The sequence below is a fragment of the Nestor notabilis genome, unplaced genomic scaffold, assembly GCF_000696875.1.
Source record: "Nestor notabilis isolate BGI_N333 unplaced genomic scaffold, ASM69687v1 scaffold33022, whole genome shotgun sequence".
Taxonomy (NCBI): Eukaryota; Metazoa; Chordata; class Aves; order Psittaciformes; family Psittacidae; genus Nestor; species Nestor notabilis.
The window spans coordinates 794-21,324 of record NW_009919315.1 but is presented as its reverse complement, the minus strand read 5'-3'; the positions used below and the strand labels follow the sequence as shown (position 1 = coordinate 21,324).

General features: G+C 36.0%; 1 protein-coding gene across 1 annotated transcript in view; it reads left to right on the top strand.

Annotated features, from left to right (window-relative positions):
• The window catches only part of CDH11 (cadherin 11, type 2, OB-cadherin (osteoblast)), a 41,931-nt gene extending 22,392 nt beyond the window's left edge, over positions 1–19,539 (top strand). The window contains exons 5-12 of the mRNA XM_010010172.1: positions 1,857–2,024; positions 4,970–5,157; positions 6,688–6,941; positions 7,894–8,030; positions 8,230–8,351; positions 9,136–9,253; positions 15,412–15,663; positions 16,648–19,539. Coding sequence (XP_010008474.1) covers positions 1,857–2,024; positions 4,970–5,157; positions 6,688–6,941; positions 7,894–8,030; positions 8,230–8,351; positions 9,136–9,253; positions 15,412–15,663; positions 16,648–17,144 — 1,736 coding nt within the window. The 3' untranslated portion in view covers positions 17,145–19,539. The remainder of the gene's footprint in view (positions 1–1,856; positions 2,025–4,969; positions 5,158–6,687; positions 6,942–7,893; positions 8,031–8,229; positions 8,352–9,135; positions 9,254–15,411; positions 15,664–16,647) is intronic.
• Positions 19,540–20,531: the final 992 nt, after the last annotated feature.

Below are 20,531 nucleotides of genomic sequence, written 5' to 3'. Positions count from 1 at the left end.
ACCCTTTTATCAATGTTAGGACTAAGTTGTCCTCCAAACCATGAGTGGTTTGAGTGGATAAAGTATTTTTACATTGGTTATGTTCCTGATTCCGGCAGTAGATTTGCCATAACACATATAAACACATTAATCCAAGACATGTCTTTCTAAGACAGGTTAAAAATGCTATGCGGCTTGACTTCAAGCCAAGTTGGTGGGGCAATAAACCTGCAGTTTGCTTACTTAGGGGACAAGCATAGATGAATCACAATTCTCTGATGCTTGTCACCTTAGTTATACAGCTTGATTACTGTTGGGTCTGTCACACCAGATGTGGTGGGTAAAAGTGCAGAAAAAACCCCATAAAATACTTAGAAAATAACTATAGCCAATAAAATTCCGCAAACCTCTGGAGATACCTGGTAGAGAAAAGTTAATGGAGATGGATCCAGTAGGGGCACATCAGCAAGCAAACACATGGATCTTCACCTGATTTTCTTTTTGTCCAGTCATTCCTGTAAAGAAAGTTGTTCGGACCTCATAGTCCAACACCACTTGTACATTATTGATCTAAAAAGAAGGGATGATCCATCTGGTATGCATCCGATGATCTTTCCCATAAGCATCAGTAGCTACCAATGTATACAGATATTTTTGAGCTTTCAGTACTAGAGGTACTTGTCCCACAGTAGATAAAGCCACTAGAATTGGTTGTTGTAGGTAGTACAATGGATTCCTTGGGTTCTTATTCTCTGTGGTTCTGGGTGAGAGGCATGGAGGATTAGAGCAAAAAGCTGTGAGTCTGGGGCAACCATATATTCCCCATCATCCACAGACTTTAATTCCTGCATCAGATATTTGTCCCACCTATGCAGGGTCATATGGTCTTAGGATTTGTGTTAGGAGTCCATTAGTACATTCTACAATAACATTTGCATGGGGATAATATGGGGTACTGAAAATCCATTGTATCCCTTCATCTTGTGCCCATTCTTGAACCACACCAGCAGCAAAGTGGGTACCATTATCTGATTGGGTATCTCTGGGTTTAGGAAAAAAACTAAACCATGATTTCAGACTGTTCACTGTATATTCCCCTGTTGTTTGCAGGACAGCTCCAACTTGAGTTACTCTAGAAATTACCTCAACTCCTACCAACAAGTACTGCTTTCCTTCTGAGAGACAAAAAGGACTGATGTACTCTATTTGCCAAGTATCCCACAGCCCCTTGTTGTACCTTAAGTGTAGCAGTTGGTCGTTGAGAGGGTTATGTTCCCCTAATCATGTATGGCATAGGCCATGTGCTGAGATAACGGTGTTCCATTATGGACCATCCCCTGATGACTGCCTTTTTATAAAGGTCTTTACTTGCAGAATGACCCCATTTAACATGTAACCATTCTAACAGGTGTCCCCATTTTTTCCCCTCCACTTCCACTACTAATGTGGCTGGATGGGTTAGTGAATCTACTCGATTGTTCAAAAGGTGAGCAGGGTGATTTCCTGTTTGGTGTACAGCTACCCATCCTACTAGGAAAGATTTCTGTTTAGCAATGCTGAGGATTTCTTCCCATTTTTCTCACTGCCACACCGGTACTTGATTAATTTCCCATTGGTTTTGTTCCCAAAATGGGAGCCATTCAGTACATCCCTTATAAATGAACACTGGTTCTTTGCTTTCTGCTTCTCATTTTATCGCATCCCAAACTGCTAACAACTCTCCTGCGTGAGCACATGCACAGTGAAGGGAAAACAGAATCTGCACCATCACTGCAAGTATTACTGTATTTTAATGCAAGTTATAAATGCAGTATCCATTTTTTTGTGATGTGAACTTGTGAAAATTTCTATGTGCTGTATTTTCTTTGTATTTATAGGAATTATACGAACTGCCCTTCCAAATATGGACAGAGAAGCTAAGGAAGAATATCATGTTGTAATACAGGCAAAAGATATGGGAGGACACATGGGAGGCCTCTCAGGGACAACCAAAGTGACAATTACACTTACAGATGTCAATGATAACCCACCAAAGTTCCCACAGAGTAAGTAACAACAAAATCCTTCATCACATTTACTCCTAGTACCTATATATGTATAGTATCAGACATACTGAAAACTTACTGCAAAAAAGCAGTAAGTGGTGGATTTTCGCAGCACACGTACAAATAGATAAGTATTATTTACACATTTTTATTGGTAACATGTAGAGCTTTAATAACTGAATTATTTGCTTTCTGTTGCAAAGTAAGACTTTTTTAAGGTCTTACAAAGGTTTCTAACCCTACACTTCATTTTTGAAAGTATTGCACCATGTCATACTAGAAATACACCTATGATATGATCAGAGACACATATTTTGGTCTTCTCTGTTGATAGAGAAAGAAGCCACATTTCTTGAGGTCTGTTTTGTGTGTTAAACCAAACCAGTAAAAAATACTAGAAACTATACCTGCCCTGCAGCAGTGCTGGGATAAACTAGTTTACTTCATTTCCTATTTTCCTAATTATACTATGGATATAAAAGATAGATACTTTAAAAAAGCAAGCAGCATTTACTACTCTGCTCGGACCACAAGAACTTTAGGAAGCCATTTGCAGGGAAGTTGCCGGAGACTAAAACAAAAATCCATACATGTATTGTGAAAGAATAGATTCTTCTGTGTTGGGAGAGTTGCAGTATGAACACATAGCATGTGTGCATCAGAAAGCTTGCCAGTTAGATTTACAGTGTTTGAAAGAATTTTCCAAGTAGCCTTCTCATGCTTTTCAGTACTGCAAGTTCATAGCTATTTGCCAGTATAGTTATGATAGTAATTTTCAATGGATAAATCTACTTTGTTTTTTGATGAAGATGGACAAAGGAAAGGACACCTACTTTATGTTCTTACAGCTGCATTTCTCAGGTTTGAAGTCTCTTGCTTTTCTTGGCTTTTGATGAAAGTGTTACACAATGTATTAACAGCTCCTTATTATGCCCTTTCAGTTTTTTGACAGACCTTCAGGTGGGTGAGCCTCATTTTTTATTTCACATAGCCTTCCATTTTAAGTGTTGATGATTCATCCTTCACTTCTATAAACACTTTCAGTGAATGGTGAATGTCCATAAGGATAAAGATTAAGACTGGATACTCAAGACATATATTCTACCATGTCAATGCAAACTAAATTTAGTACAATTGCATTTTTAAATTGATATTTGAAGTGTATTGCTGGTGGTCAAATAAAACTATTTTTATACCTGTGCTATTTTTCACATATAAAATTAACCAGGGCTGACATTAACAGATTCAGTCTTCACAGCTGGGCAGCAGTACATTAATGGACCCACACATCTGTTCCGCATCTCTTCTCCGCATGGGCTCAGGAGGGTTTTTTTTGGGTGCAGTGTACACACCAGCCCAGCCTACCCGGGTTCTCCTCTGAGCAACCATTATGACATTGATATATTCTGGGTATGACTGTCTCTCCTGACAACAGCTCTTCTTCCAGTGTTGCAGCTTCTTGGACTCTCATGCAAGTACTTAAACAGCAAAGCCAGTACCTATATGTAAAATCTATGTCAGTGTTTTCCACCATTCTAATAGGAAAATATTAAAATGTTAGGTTTTACATACCTTACAAACATACCTTTTCACTTCAAATCATAGCCTGGGATCCCAGTACATGGCATTGTATTGAGTAACTCCACCAAATTATGAATTTTTCTCTACAAATTCAAGCTACTTTACTGAGTGTTTTTGGAGAATATGTAAAATTATCAGAAATGTTCACAGTTACTCTACTTAATCATGCACCTCCAACCTAAAACCTTAATTTGGAATGTTTTGTACCTCAAAGCCAGGATTTGACCTGCTTATATAAACACCCAAGTGATTGATTTTTTTTTTTTTCCTTGTCATTGCTCAAATCCTCAATGAGTTATGTGCTTAAATTTTGAGTTCTTTGTGACTGGAGTTAATGACCTATTTCTATGACATGTGCCAACTGTTTATGTGGATAATGAGCCAAGTCCCTGCCTGCTGTAAGTCTCCTGATGTTCCTAGGGTGCTTATGTAGCAACAAAGAGCAATTATGGAGGGGGAGACAGATTAGATTATTTTATTTTCTCATACTTCTTTTTTCCAATGTATTAGTACTGATGAAGTGGCAGAAAATGCTGACATAGATCTGCACATTTAAGATCAGGTTGTGTTATCTGAACTCTGGAGTGGGTTGAGAAGGTTCTAGAATTGATGCTGCCTAAAGGACAACTTTAGGAGAGCGATTTATCCAGGGTCACTATTGCTCTCCTTTAGTACCCCGGAATAATCAAGGAGAAATCTGTACGGCACCACATCTATGGGATGCTTGGAGATGGTTTTCCTATGAGAGTTTGATAAGGGAAAGCCATTTTTTGCTTGGTATGGAATCCCATAAAAATTGGTATGTATTCTCTGTCGTGTTAAATTTTAACAATCATTGTTACCGTATTTTCACACTCCAAAATAAAGCCACAGAAAGCAGCAGATTTATTTTCTAGCTAACACAGCAGAGAGTTCTTATCCAAGTCATTGTATATAATTTGTGGCTCCTGAATGAATGAGCAGAAATGCTCCTGGACTCTACAGAATATAAGGTCATAACATGAGTCATATGAAAGAGAATTTTCCTTCTATTTTTGTAATAGCATTTCTGATATGAATGATAACCTTGATGTCACAACAATTTCTGCATTCTGAATGATTGGTTGTCTTTTTAACCCCACCCTGAACAGAGGTACATAGATATGGTGTAAAAAATCAGTGAGAAAGTAATGTTATATAGATTACCAATGAATTCTAAGATTTCACAGATGACTTGCTTCTCCGAGCTCTCTGTAACATAGCGTTCCCTCAGAGGATGTAAGAACTACTGTGTTTATTTGGAACTTACAAGTTAAATGAGTAAATTTACAACTGGAGAGCAGACTGAATACTTAAGGTAAATGCCTTTTTTTTCCTTCCATCAGGTGTGTACCAGATGTCAGTGTCAGAAGCAGCTGTCCCAGGAGAGGAAGTAGGAAGAGTGAAGGCCAAAGATCCAGATATTGGGGAAAATGGCTTAGTAGCTTACAGCATTATTGATGGGGATGGCATGGATATGTTTGAAATTACAACAGATTATGAGACTCAGGAAGGTGTTGTAAAGCTTAAGAAGGTGAGCAATACCTCTTAATGTGTAGTATTCTTCAGTATTAACAGAATATTTGGTAATAATGGATTGCCACCTAAGCTTAAATATCAGTAAATACAATTTCACTTAATTTGTTTCTAAAGCTGTGATTAACTCTTAATATTCCATTTCCCCATTAGCTGAATTGGAATGGAAGAAAATAACCCAGAAGAGTTACATAAATACTGTACAGTGGATTAATTGCACAAACTAAATGAATTCATAATAAAAAGTCACGGTAAAATACAATACCATCAGCTTCATTGTTAATGAAGTTTTGCCTAGTGCTGATAAGTAGCAGACATTCACTGTTGCTTTATGTTCAGTCTGAATAGCCTCATGCCCTGTAGTTTGAACTCTTCAGCTGTGCATTGTCCACAATATTGTTCTGAAGGAGTCACAGGCTATGCGAAAAGAAGCAGGAATATTAAGGTGATTTCACATACAATCCATGAGTGTGATCTTTAAAAGTGTTATTAAATGAATTTTCACTTACAAATTATAAATCATAAATCTTATTCATTATTTAAGCATTATTATTTTGCCCTTTGTATCTTTATAGCTGTTAATGTCTCTTGGAGATAAGCAAAACTCAAAGAAGAAGTCCTGGACAACTTAACTTCAAAGTTAGCCCTGCCCTGCGCATCGGGGCAGTCTCTCAGGAAGAGACCCAGAGGTCTCCTCTGGTCAAAACTATGCTGTAGTTCAATTACTGTGTCTGTTCTGGAGGTGGGAGTGTATTGTATTTTTTGTGTATTTTAACACATGGACGAACTGTCACACCATTCAGTCTATGGATTAGCATACTTTGTGAATTGTGGTTGGTACTTGCATGACCATTTTGAGGCTACCAGTACTGCAACACTACTGCCATTTCATGTCAATGACAATGCAGATATGCTGTGACTTTGATCAGGCTCCTAAAAGGACATAGATCATGGGGTGTTATTTACCTCCCCTTTGTAAAGTTCTATGAGATCTATGGATAGAAAGAACTACAGAATTGAAAGCAGTGCAAACCATCTTGTTTCCTCTACTAGTTAAATTTAACTGTGTCCTATGTATCTCATGGTGCACCTAGTAGCAATTCAAGCCACATCCATATCTCTAAAGAAGTGCCTGCCAGTTTGGGATAGACCAAGCCTGGCATTTTGTGGAAACCCCTTTCCTATCCATCACCCTTATACTACCTGGAAGGTTTCACATAGAAAAGGTTAATTTTCCCAGCAAAGATGATTTCCTGAGTGATATAGAAGTCAAAGAGCAAGACAAGGACTATGTCATGATATTTTGAGTGCTGTCCTATGCTGCTCCATACATAGAATGTAGCTCCTTCCATTTGAGTCTTTATGCTTTTAAATACACACATTTCAGTCCAAGCTTGTTGACAGATGTTTACATTTGTTTTATGTCATTGAATACGAGGGGACTGCTTACTGCTTTTACACTCAACTTTTCCTGACTGTATATGCATTCCAATAATACTGCAATGTATTATTATCTTGCTTCTTGCAGGTCTTGGATTTTGAAACCAAAAAGTCCTACAGTCTGAAGGTAGAGGCAGCCAATGTACATATTGACCCTAAGTTCATCAGCAATGGACCATTCAAAGACACAGTAACAGTAAAGATATCAGTGGAAGATGCTGATGAGCCACCTGTGTTTTTAAAGCCAAGTTATATTTTTGAAGTACAAGAAAATGCAGCATCTGGTACTGTGGTTGGAAAAGTACATGCCAAAGACCCTGATGCTGCAAACAGTGCTATAAGGTATGCTTCATTAGGGTAGGCTGTTTCTTTCTAAGCATTAATTTTTAGAATTGTTATGCAAGTTATTAAGATCTAGCATAGTAATATTCTAAATTCACCCAGAATAATAACTTTAATCATACAGCATTGTTTTTATGTCTTGTTCCATAAGTTACCAGTTTCTCAAAGCCTGTATCACTAAGAAAGCATACCAGAACTGTGTCTAAAATATACTTGACATCTGTGCTAAACTCTATTCTAAATTATATTTTCCATAAATATCCTTTGCTATTATCACAGCATGTTTTTTGTCAAAATATAGAAATCTACACAGTAGATTAGAGATTATGTTGGCTAATTGCTAAGCATAATAATGAGCATACACACACACTTTCTGCAGTTACATTGAGTAGTCTTCTATTCATTTATTTTTGTTTGTCATGTTCCCAGTGTAAATTTAAGTATGAAACTTTTGTGGGTATAGTTAATGTTTCAGATAATTGCAACGTTAAAATACATAAAACAGATCTGTGTAAAGCCATACAAACATGTAGATAATGGATAATATTTAGTAATCTGGTATAATTAATTAACATTCTGAGTAATCCAAAGACCAGAAGACTCTAAAGATCTTCATGACTAATATGAAACAGAAGAAAATATAAATATTTCAGTAGATATGTTTATCATGTTTTGTAAGAGAAGAAAATACAGACTACTTGGGGGCTTATACATAGAGACTTTAGAAAGTTTTCACTCACTACAAACGTTCTGATGAAATATTGTTTTCTAAATGTAATAACCAACCAGGTGAATCTCCTTTTAAAAGAGGCATATCATCCCTTTGACAATGATATTAAGGGTAACAATAAGTGCACTACTTACATTTAAAAAAATAAAAATTAAGAAATTTGGATTCATTAAAATAGTAAATCCTTCTTTTATCTAATTCCTGACTTGCAATCTTCTCTAGATATTCAATTGATCGTCACACTGACCTTGAAAGATACTTTATTATTAATGCAGAAGATGGCAATATCAAGACAATGAAAGCTTTGGATAGGGAAGAAATTGCTTGGCATAACATCTCTGTCTTTGCAGTTGAAGTCCGTAAGTATTTTACTAAGGTATTTTATAATCAGTGGTTTAAATTCTGTAGACTTCTAATTGTCTCAATTTGATAAGCTGCAATAAATCCCAATAGAAACACTTCAGCCTATTTCATTTTTATCAGGATACAACTGGGGTTTTATTTGCTTTGAGGAGTTTTCTTGCTTCACTTTCATTTCAATTTTGCTTGCTCCTGTAGACAAACAACACCAGGAAGCCAAAGTTCCAGTTGCAATTAAGGTTGTTGATGTCAATGACAATGCTCCAAAATTTGCGGCAGCTTATGAAGCGTTTGTCTGTGAGAATGCTCGAAGCAATCAGGTATGCCTGTGCCCACCACCTTCCTTTCTTTAGGGTGTTTGCCTAGTTTTGTGTTGGCAGCTCAAATGAGTGTTACTAAACAAATGGTTATTTTGAAATGTTGGCCAAAATGCTTAGAGCACACAGAAGGGCACTTTCCTGTGCTTTTATTTTGAACTGCTATTAACAGTTATAGATCCAATGCTTCATGCATTGAATGACTGGTGTGAGTATCCACCATCACATGGGCAACGAAGCTGGATGGAAGCAGCTTGCCCTCTTGTGAGCCTGATTTGTATATTACAGAAATACTCACAGTCTTATGGGAAGAATCACAGTACACTGCTTGTAGAGTTTAGCCTACAGATTTATCCCTGAACAATCTGTGAGAAAGAGGTGTTAGTATCACACAGAAATATGGTTCTATGCATCGTCTGCACTTCTGCAGTTAGTGTAGTAGTTTGAAAAGGACATTGTGCTTAATTCCCTCTGAGCTGCTGAATTTTCTGCAAAATTTTATTTAGTCTATTAAGTAATCACTAGCACATATTTGTGTATAACAATGCATATATGTGTGTACTTCTACATCTAAAATTCTGTGTTGTTTAAATGTAATAGCAAATAAAAATTCCCTTTTCTAGTTTTGAGTCTGTTCTGTGATTATAATTGCATAGATTTGTTGAGATATTTTGGGAGTTTCTGCTGCTTCCAAGTTGTTTGTTTTTGAGAGATTTCTCAGAATGCTGTCTATATGTGATGTACCCAGAGAGGAGTTGCTAGTTTACAGAGTGCTTTTCTTTTACAGCAATTTATTACAATTAGTGCTGATGACAAGGATGACTCGGCCAATGGACCAAGATTTATCTTCAGTTTACCACCTGAAATTATTCATAATCCAAATTTTACACTCAGAGACAACAGAGGTTTGTGTGAAGATTCTCTTTATACAAGAGTCCAAAGAAATGACAAAGTATAACTAATGACCAACATAATGTCATGCAACAGTATTTTCATTAGCTTTGACAGTGTCTATTTTCCATAGATTTAGTGGAGGAATGCATAAAAGATACAGCTGAAATACAAGGATGTTCTTGAAATAATGTAATGCTTGTTAACTCACTCTCATTTTCTTGAATACATATTTTGAATTACATAATAAGACCTTACATGAAAAATCACTGCCTTTTTATATCCCAGGAAGTTGGTTAAAAACATAGACAAAACCATTCACTAAATATAATAGGCAGATCTCCTTGATTTAGAGAAAACTTACTTGTTAAGCTAAAATTAGCTGAGGCAGGATAAATTGTTAAGTTGCTTGCATTTGTTCACCTTAGCCTGCTTGCTAGTTTTTGTGAATTATGGATCATAAAATATATGAATTAAGTTCCTTATGGAATATTATCACTGCAATGCTAACCTCTTGTAGGATATAAAAATGTGGATTTCTGGTCTGAAACCTACACAGATATGGGTATCCTGATCTCTTTGACAATTTTCTGTTCATGAACTATAGTATTTGAGATACTTGAGATAGATAGCCTTGCATTCAGATTGTTGTTAAGATATTAGAAATTTGTAGGCAAAAAAGCCCAGGCATAGGTGAACGTCAAAACTTACTTGATCATCTAACATAAAAGCATGAGTGAACCTAACTTGCTAAAGGTTGAGGAAGCCAGAGAGGGGTAAACAAAAAAAAAAACCCCAAGTTCAGCAATTATATGTATTTATTTAATTGTAATCAATTGGCTATTTTCATTCAGTGTTAATTTGACATTTTCCTGTATAGGGAAAAAAGTGGTTCATCTTCTAAGAAATTGGTTTTAGTTAGGAAGTTTTAATGTTTGAAGGAAACTTGATCTTTTTCTGAAAAGTAGAACTCAATGAAACTGGTTTAAACAGTGAATCCAAATGATTTCTTCTAAATTGCCAGAAGTACGAAAGGCAACATAATCCAGATACATGACTTCAGTAAAAGCTCTTCTCTCTTGAGTGTTATGTTGTGGCATACTTTATATCTCTGTCAGCCTCTGAAGTGAGGGTAACTGTCATCAGAGTTCCCAAACAAAATTCCTGTTACTCTTGAAGGATCAAAGTAATGCTATTGTCTGGCGCTTGACACTTGTACATATGTAGGCAATTCATAAAGGATCCAGTGGAAGGGATACATTTATTCTCTTTAAAGTAGTAAAACACATTTTTTTAAAAAATTGATGACTCTGTTTTTAGAGATAAGTAAATTAAAATGTATTCTTTACTTGAGATCTTGAGGCCAAGTTTCTCTAAAAAGAAATTTGGGGTCACCTTATTAAGCTGAAAACAGATTAGATTTTAGAATCTAACAGAGAAAGCATAAGTCAGAATTGAGATGCTCTGGTACAGATGCAGGCAAACAGTATTATAGTTCCTGACTCCAGCCAATTCCAATAATCCTTCATTTCCTTATGCAGCAAATTAATTCTTTTTTTAATGATAAAGTTAACTCACATAAAAATGTTTTGTAATTGAAATTATGATGACAGTTACATGTAGTGACTGTACCTGACAATACTGCAAAAGTTTGTTTCAACAATACAGTATTTAAGGACTGAATATTCCTGTATAATTTTGTGTTTGGGAAATGACTAGTGTAATGAAATCCATCAATTTCCATTTTGTCTTTCCCTCATTTTTGTACAATCCTCAGTGCAATTATGTTGTTAATATAACTATTTCTAAGTGTGTGTGGGGGAGTTAGGTAAATTATGGTAGAGAGCAAAGTAAAAAAGTTAAATTCTATGTAGTTCCATAAAAAAAAAAAACCCAAACCATTCTCTCAGACTGTGTTACTATTTGCAAATCAAATAACTCACGTGATGATTTCAAGTTTCGGATTTCCTTTAGTTGTAATCTGAGTAGTCTGTACGCACCATGCCATTGCTTTCACAGGGAATTGCTAGCCTCAGAGAAAAATGGCTTTATTAACTGTGCAGAACAGTAAATGAAAACTCCAATGTTTGGGTCTATTACAGGACTTTAAAGTGAATACAGGCCTATAATTATAATTTAATAGGGTTTCTTTCTACCAACTCCTAAAAGTAATCACATATTACAGTAATCCAAAAAATGTAATCACATTCTACATCCTATTAATAGCCTACTGTGTTACCAAGTTTTTCAGCTGAGACTGTCTTCCACAGAAAACATGAGATAATGGCTTATCACATGCTGTGATAAAACACTGAATTACTTTTGCACTGTTTACTTACATTATACCACGTAAATAAGCAGCATTGTATTTGCCTAGGCTCTGTTCAATTTTGCTGCCATTGAAGCCAGAGCTTCAAAAGAGCAGTGGAGGCTCATGACACTTCACAGCAGAGAGACGGACTTTTAGCAAATGGATCTCCTGCTCTTAATCCTGCTCTGTCCTAAACCGAAATGCCCTTTACTTGGGCTCACTCACCTTGCATGGAGGCCTGGCGCATAGCCAGTGTTGCCTGGAGGATTGCAGCTACCTTGCTTTGCCATGCTGCACAAGGAAAAATTACACTGCAGTGGCAAAAGCGAGGTGCAGTGATATTCTCAAGTGTGCAAGATAGTGCTTTACAGAGACTGAAACTGAGTCCTCTAAATCAGTAACTAAAATCTGCTTTTTTGATAGAAACATGTCCTCTGGCTCTCAATTTCAGACCTTTTAATCAAGACATTTTGAAATATATTAACAATACTATTACAGGAGTTTGCCATGGATTATTCACAGCAATTGCTAGTGCCTGGTAATGATTTTAGACAATTGGGCCTCTGTAATGGTTTAGGTTACTTGCTGAATCAGCATTCACACTCTGACATAGGTGAATAATGTTCACGCTGCAGTCAGCTTCTTTAATCTAGAAGCCTACTTATACAATATGTATTTGCTGACAAATGCATATTGTTAACAAATGCAGGCAAAAAAGCCAAGCTAAATTTGCCTCTACATAGAAGAAAAATTGGAAAACCATCAATAAGATCACCAGAGAAAAAGATAAAAATCAAAGGTCAGGAAGATCACTGTAAAGATCACCATTAAGTAATGCAATTTTAACTTCTAATAATGAAGATTTCATGGATAGTATAGGTAATCTACACTTACAACAATTCTGGATACTGGATATCCCAGACAATAAAAGCTGAAAAAAACAGAGCAAGTATATTTGTCTGGATTGTGTTGAGAAGGCTATTTTCATCCTTCTGTCTTGTGTTAACCCCCACTGTGTTTGTTAAGACTGTCAGTCAAGTAGCTCCCTTATGTGTTAAGTAATAGTTTTAAGCTGGTATTGACATTTAACTTGTTTCTTTGCTTAAAAAAATGCCATTATACCTGGATTATAGTTATACTCCTGGGACTTGAAAATAATGAAAAAGGAAGGATGAGAATATTAGCTAGGATTATATGTTATCTTCTATCTAGGTAAAAGAGGGTTTTTTCTCCTTATGGATATTATGTTTCTTTTGAATGTGAGAAGCGAACATAAACAGAAAAAAGTTTAAAAAATGACCTTTTAGAGTTGATATATTGTAGTCCTTTTCAAGCTTTAGTCAGGCATGTTGATTAGATTTTTCTTTTTTAAAAAATTATATTAAACTAGAAATCATTCAAAGTTAAACCAGATAAATCAACCACTGGATAAAATTCTGCCTTAGTGTAATGTAATGGACTGCAGTGGAATTGGCCAGTCTGTATAATAACTGAATAAGTTGCCATCCTTTTCTTATTTCTAGTTAGGAATACTATTTAAGATGCTAACATTTCAGAAAGATGAATATGTTATAATAAAAAATGCATATCCAACAAACTAAATATACTAATATATGATATCACCTGTGTTTCCTTCCATATTGCCTTTGAAGAATCTAGGCAGTGGTAGCGTAGCTCACTGTTAAAGCTGGGGTTCTGTTTTGCCACAAGAATAATCTACCCTATTGGATAGATTAGAGTAGATCTTTGTTCTTATACTAAGGAAGTGAAGTATTAAATGCATTTTAGAGAATTCTATGGAATAGTTTTATTCTATATCAATATATAATTCAAGTATTAGTTGATAGGTTAGTAGATATTAGATGCTACATTTCTGTTTATACCAAATTGTTGTGAGCCCTGTAATTTAAAGTCCTAAAATAAAACTGTCACACAGACACTGTTATTACTAAGTTCTTTTAAAAAATTGTGCCACAAAGCCTAGCTGGGCAAATGTTGCATATAAGTATTTAGGAGGTTAGAAAGACTCTGAAAGGAGATGAAGGGCACCTCCAAAACCCACAAGTAATAAATAATTAGACCTTTATCAGCTTCTCTGTCCTTAGCAAATATGACCATTATGTAAAGGACAAGTTACCAAGTTGTTTGTTATCCAGACATTATTTTTGTGAGACTTCAGGATCAGAAAGATTGCAGTTCTGTCATGCTGAGGTAATAACCACACTGGGTATCCAGTCTGGTGGTCCTGGCAGGAGAGGTGTAGATATGGGGAGATTAATTAATTGGGTATGTAACAAGCAGATCCTACCTAGGGCAGTCCTAAACGAATTTCATTGTTTCTGGTGTGATCTGCAGAAGTTACTAGTCGGAGGGCCAGACAATCAGGGCCCTAGTGCAAGCATCCCCCTCATCCCATAAATTGACGTGGGTCCACCAATCTGGGGACAGTTTCAGACCTTGTCCTACATCGGGGTACTACCTGCAAGGGTGGTTAATATAAGGACAGAGTACTTCTCTTTTGGTGTAATTTATTCACAAACTTTCATGGAAATTGCAGTGATTAGATCATTAAGAGAGGTTTTATGATTTGCATTATTAAATTCTGGAATTTATGCTGACTCTTCAACAGGAAAATGATTAAGCTTCTGCAGTATCCCAAGGCAATAGTAAAATGGTACCACAGGAGGCGAACAGCCTTCCCTCAGTAGATAAAAGAACCTTTCTTTTCTTTTCTTTTTTTTTTTCCCTTATATAGTGAAAAATAAAGAACATGACAAAACAAAAAAGATCGTGTGAAGTAAATCCTCATCCGAAACTAGTTTTTGAAAGTTTGAAAGCTATGACTCTTATTGTTTCATTTTATTTACTTCAGGATGTTTACAGTTTTATAAACTTTGATTCAGTCTGAGAATTGAGAAACAAAGAGCACAAAGAAAAACTGCCCATGTTTCCTAGTCTTTGTCTGACGTGGCTGGGAGCAGGAAGCACTCCTGGCCATCTCATCCTAGTGTTTCATGTTACACACTTCCCTTTCAAATACTTTTGCCCCAGGAAAAGCACAGGACTATCCAAAATAACTTTCTGTGCTAAGGTGGCAGCTCAGTTTCCATCCCCTGCACTAGGAGGCCCGTGGCAGGCAACCGGTCCTTGAGAACAACTGGAAATTATAGAAATACTTTATCTCTTTGTCATATCCATGCAATTCAAAATGTGCCCAGACATACTGTGTATGTGTGATCAAGCCCTCTGAATTATATCTTTGTGAGTTAGGGTAAAAAAAAAGGTTCTGATAAAATACTGCTTGCTTTAGTATTTCTTACTGAAACACGTCAACACTGAGGCTCAAATCTGCTAATAGACAGCAAATACTGGCTTTCATTTTAGTGGGAGTCTCATTAACACAGGCCATTTTGGTGCAGATTTCTGCCTTCCACTCCTGTAGGTCTGACACCAAGAACAATAAATCAGTGAGCTTTCTTTTTTCCTCTCAAATGGAGGCTTAATTCTGGAGAGTGAAAACAGCTCAAACAACAGTACCAAAGCCCAGTAGTTGGTAGCTGACGAGGTATTGTGTTTCCTACAAAGTTAGTGGGGTGCTAAAATTAGGTACTATTGGATTTTCTGTGTTCCTTGTGTTGCCCTCATCACCCTAAAATAATTGGAGTGTGGTATGGAATGAATGAAACACAGTACTGTAATTGCTCTTGGGAATTCTTCATTAAGAAGGGGATACTTTGTAATGGATTATTGTACATATAATGCTAAGGCATCTGAAAATTCATAGCCATCATAGCAAGATATTTTTGCAGTATTTACTATGAGGATGACTGTGGAAAAATTATGACTTTTTTCTTTAAACAGATAACACAGCAAGTGTTCTTGTTAGACGTGAAGGATTTAGTCGCCAAAAGCAAGATTTATATCTTCTTCCTATTGTAATAAGTGATGGTGGACTCCCCCCTATGAGCAGCACCAATACTCTCACCATTCGGGTCTGTGGCTGTGACAGCAACGGCTCCTTGCTTTCCTGCAATGCCGAAGCCTACATCCTCAATGCTGGATTAAGCACTGGAGCTTTAATTGCCATTCTTGCTTGCATTGTGATTTTGTTAGGTAAAAAAGTTCTTTATTTATTATTCTTCTTTATTTGTTTGTGCCAAAGAAATTAACTTTACCTTCAGCTCCAAGATGGATAAAAGAATCTTAATTTCTTAGCTTTTATTTTTATAGGAGGTACTAATCTGCCTGGCTGAAATGCAGTATTTGATAACTGCAATAGCAAACACCAGTGAATTTGTCTAGGTGTGGTCAGAGAATGTCCTTTTGTACCTGATATCACACTAGGGACACGGTGTAAAGGAGGTCATGACATACAGTTTTAAGTTTTGTGATCTTCCCCGGATGACAAGTTCCTTTTTTGAGCCATGATTAATGGCTTCTGCCAGCTATTTCCCTCTGACGTCTAGTGTGTTTTAGACAAATGAGTGGCTCAGAAGACCTGATTTTAAGAAGGTGCTGTAAAGCATTTCCTGATGATTTGCAAACATTTATATAAAATGTTTAATTTGCCTATAGCAATTTGTAGTCTTTCTTTTCTTATTTAAATTATCTTTTAGAAATTTGAAGTGAGAAGGAACACAACAACAGAGGCATGTTTTGAGGTGTTGCTTAAGAAAAATTCCATTAGCATGGCAATGAAACAAGGAATTAGTTAAGCTTTGGGCATACAGGAGAGAGTAAAGATTCATCTTTGTTTTGTTGCAGATGCACATCTGTTTCGGCTGCTCAAAGGCGTTGTCACTGTTCATGTAACGCTGGTAGCCCATGAACACTTTTCTTGAATTAGCTTTGCAGTATTGAGCAATTAGTAAAAGCAATGACATTCAGCCCAAACAGAAAGCCTCAAATCAGTATGTTCAGTTCTGTGTACAAACACAAATGTTTTTACCTAGCTAGGTATGCTAAAAATGCGGATGCTAGCAAGACCACGTGATGAACTGCAGAACAAAAGCTGAGGTTTTAGTGAGTGTATTAATATATTTATAAATGAGCTGCAGTTTGAGAGTGCACTCTAACTTGTCTTTTTTCTTTTCCTAGTCATTGTAGTGTTGTTTGTAACACTGAAAAGGCAGAAAAAAGAACCTCTGATTGTTTTTGAAGAAGAAGATGTGCGAGAAAACATTATTACTTACGATGATGAAGGTGGAGGAGAGGAAGATACTGAAGCTTTTGACATAGCTACTTTGCAGAACCCTGATGGCATCAATGGATTTATTCCTCGCAAAGACATAAAACCTGAGTATCAGTATATGCCAAGACCAGGGCTTCGGCCAGCTCCCAATAGCGTTGATGTGGATGATTTCATCAACACAAGAATACAGGAGGCTGATAACGATCCAACTGCTCCTCCTTATGACTCTATTCAGATCTATGGCTATGAAGGAAGAGGCTCAGTGGCTGGTTCACTTAGCTCCTTAGAGTCAGCGACAACAGATTCTGATTTGGACTACGACTATCTACAAAATTGGGGACCTCGATTTAAGAAACTTGCAGACTTGTATGGCTCCAAAGACGCTTTCGATGACGATTCTTAACAATAAAGTTTAAGATTTGGCCTTAAGAACTGTGTCTGATGTTCTGATGAATCCAGAAGAAATGTAAGCAGGTATTTTTTTAAAAATCAAGAAAAATCTCAATTAAACATTTAAGTCTGACAGAGAGGATTGCTTTGATAAAAAAGGACATAGAAGTGGTAAATACTGTGAAGTACCTTTTCCTACAAAAGGAAAATGTAGAAGTTGGCTGCCAACTTCACTAATGGAAAAAGATCCATTTACAAAACACAAAATATTTAAATGAAGGAGAATGCTAAATGCAAACTTACAAATATGGGGAATATTTTATGTATTATGAACAGCTAAATCTTTTATGTCAAAGAAGCTTCCACAAGTTAGAAAACATAACAGTTGTGAGCTGTAATTTCGCCTTAAACTATGGACACTCTATATGGTAGTGCATTTTTAAACTTGAAATATATAATATTCAGCCAGCTTAAACTCGTATGATGTATGTACAGTACAATGTACAATTATTATGTCTCTTGAGCATCAAACTTGTTACTGCTGATTCTTGTAAATCTTTTTGCTTATACTTTCATCTTGAACTAATATGTGCCAGATATAAAAACTCTGTCTTGTTGCAGTGGGAGGCGCCCTATTTCTATGTCATTTTTAATGTATCTATTTGTACAATTTTAAAATTCTTATTTTAGTATACATACAAATATCAGTATTCTGACATGTAAGAAATGTTAAAGCATCACACTTATATTTTATGAACATTGTACTGTTGCTTTAATATGTGCTTCAATATAAGAAGCAGACTTTGAAATAAACTGATTCTTTTTTAATTCTTGTTCTGGTTATTAAGCATATAAGGAAAAACATAGTGTTTCTAATGTCCCATTTATAGTTCTCACTAATTTACTACAATTGTGACCTTTTAATAGCCTTATTTATTATGTGTTTGTAGTTGGTTTGTTGCCTTGTTAAGTGATTATTTAAAAATCAAGTACATTTTAAAAATGTTTTTTAGATTAAAAAAAATGTAATGATGTCTGGTGAACATTTTGTACCCTCTCTATCTACAGCTTGTGGCTGCTCCCAGAACACAGTAATAATCTTCTTGTAATATGACTGTGTTTTCTGGATTAAATTAAGTGTAATATTTTTCAATATTTCCCATGTAATATGCATTTATCTTATATCTTAGAAATTCCAGAGGTTTCAGAAATTACTTTGTAAGTGGACAGGAGTACTCTGTACTTACAATTTACTCCACGCTTGTGAATTTCCTTATCTGTGCTAAGCTTCTGTGGGTTCTAGAGACTTAAATCTGACCCAGTTTAGCTGTAAGTTCCCTAAAGACTGTTCTACCTGACAATTACCTTACCTGAGTAGTAATTAAGATTCTGGCACTTTTTTTCTTTTGATTCTTTTTTTTTCACTTACTGCAGTAGAATAGCATTGTCTACTGATAGCAAGACATTTTAATTTGTGATAGCAGAAATACAGAGTGCTTTCAGAGTTGTTCTTCGTAATGTGTGTTTTTAATCGGAAAATGATCTATAACTTTTTTTATATTAGTTCAGAATGAGCAAGAGATTGGAATATGTTCTGTGCATCAACATTTTCAGCATTTGTGTACAGCTGTACTTTTGCTAAACTTAAGAGTTTGCTATAGAGTCAGAGATCAGCAGCTGCAATATGGGAAGAGACAATAAATGGAAACTATATACATTTTTCTACCATTCATTTTACAGACCCTGTCCTTCATTTGCAGTCAGATATCAAACTGCTTGATCTGAGAGGAAACCTGATTGTTGGTGTGTTGCTTTTCTGAAGACCCCCATATATATAGTTAGATTAAAATTTAACTTGTTAAAATTATGAATGATGTTTCAGCTCTATATGCATAACATATTCACTTGTCCCATTATATCCCTATGTTTTAAGGCAGAGTTTGCTAAATCAGCAGATTTGCTCTACAATGTTTATTGTAATATTTCACTTTATTATAGCTGTATGCATTCTATATAATTCTATAGTTTATTATTAACTCGATTCAAATTTCTTTGGTTGTTGATTTTTCTCTGTTTATAATCCAAAGAATATTTTGCTAGATTTGCACATTTCTCCATTATAAATTTAAATAAACCTTAAAAAATGAAATTAGTATCAATTTACAAATTAACAAATTGAAATAAAAAAACGTCATTCGTAGGACTCCATCGTCATTGATGATGTCTGGGTTTATTTCACTATTGAGCAAGTTTTAGAATTAATAACTGCATTTTCTACATTTTTATGTTTAATTTTTATGAAGGACATTGTCAACTACATTTTTTAATAGTTTTAAATGCCTTGAGTTTTAGTCTCTATTGTTTGTAGCACTCTCGTAGATGCTTGGAAATAAATTTTCTTTCCCTGCTGGTTTTGTCCTTTTTCATTTGATTATTTTTCCCCCTCCCAGTGAATATGCATTATCATAGTGCTTTATTAAGTTACTCTTGTTAATCTCAGCCAACACTACCTCTGAAATGCTGGGAATTATACTCATTATGTATCATCTGCAGCACCCCAAACGAACAGCGTGTTTTGGCACAATAACAGGATATTTATTTGTGTTAAACTTCACAGCAGGGGTTGCTGGAGTCTCAGGTTTATAATCTGAGGATGTAAAAACCAGCCCAGTGCAGCAGTACTAGGTTAGTCCCTGACACAAATCAGAGAAGCCTGTGGGCTGGGGCTGTAGTTTGTCGCAGTGCTCCCAAGGATCTGAGCAACCTGGGAAGGGACTTACTTACACGAGTTACTTTAGCTTAGTGTCTCTCTTCCCTACTGAGATCAGGGAAGAACTGAGCTTCACATACACAGAAGGTAACTGAAAGTTTAATTACAACTTCAGTGGGTTTGAAGACAAACCCTAATTAAAAGGAGAATCACCAGAATTGAGCCAGGTAAAGTAAGGGACAGTAACAAGTGCAGATGATGTTTTTCCCCTTCTTTTGAGTCCTGCCTGAGACATCACTGGGAGGGGGATGGTGGATGATGCGGGGCCCAACAACCCACCTCCAAATACCCTCAATAACAGGCAGTGTGACGTTACCAGGAATGATATTTATTTTGTGAGCTAAGTTTATGCATGTGCTCCTGTTGGCAAAAATACACAACTCCTTGTCTAGCTGCTTATCACCAGAAATCTTGCATCTGAGCAAGGCTGACATGCCCCCCATCTCACGTATACCCAAAGTGCATTTGTACACAATTTTTCTCATCAAGTGTAAGAAGCAATTAGGTATGCAAGTTCAGTTCTGGTTGCTAAGGCAATTCTCAAAACTTACACCAATATGGGAAGGAAGGGTTTGTTTGGGATTTTTCGGATTGCCTCTGTTACATTCTTGTCATTATGTCAAGCAGGTT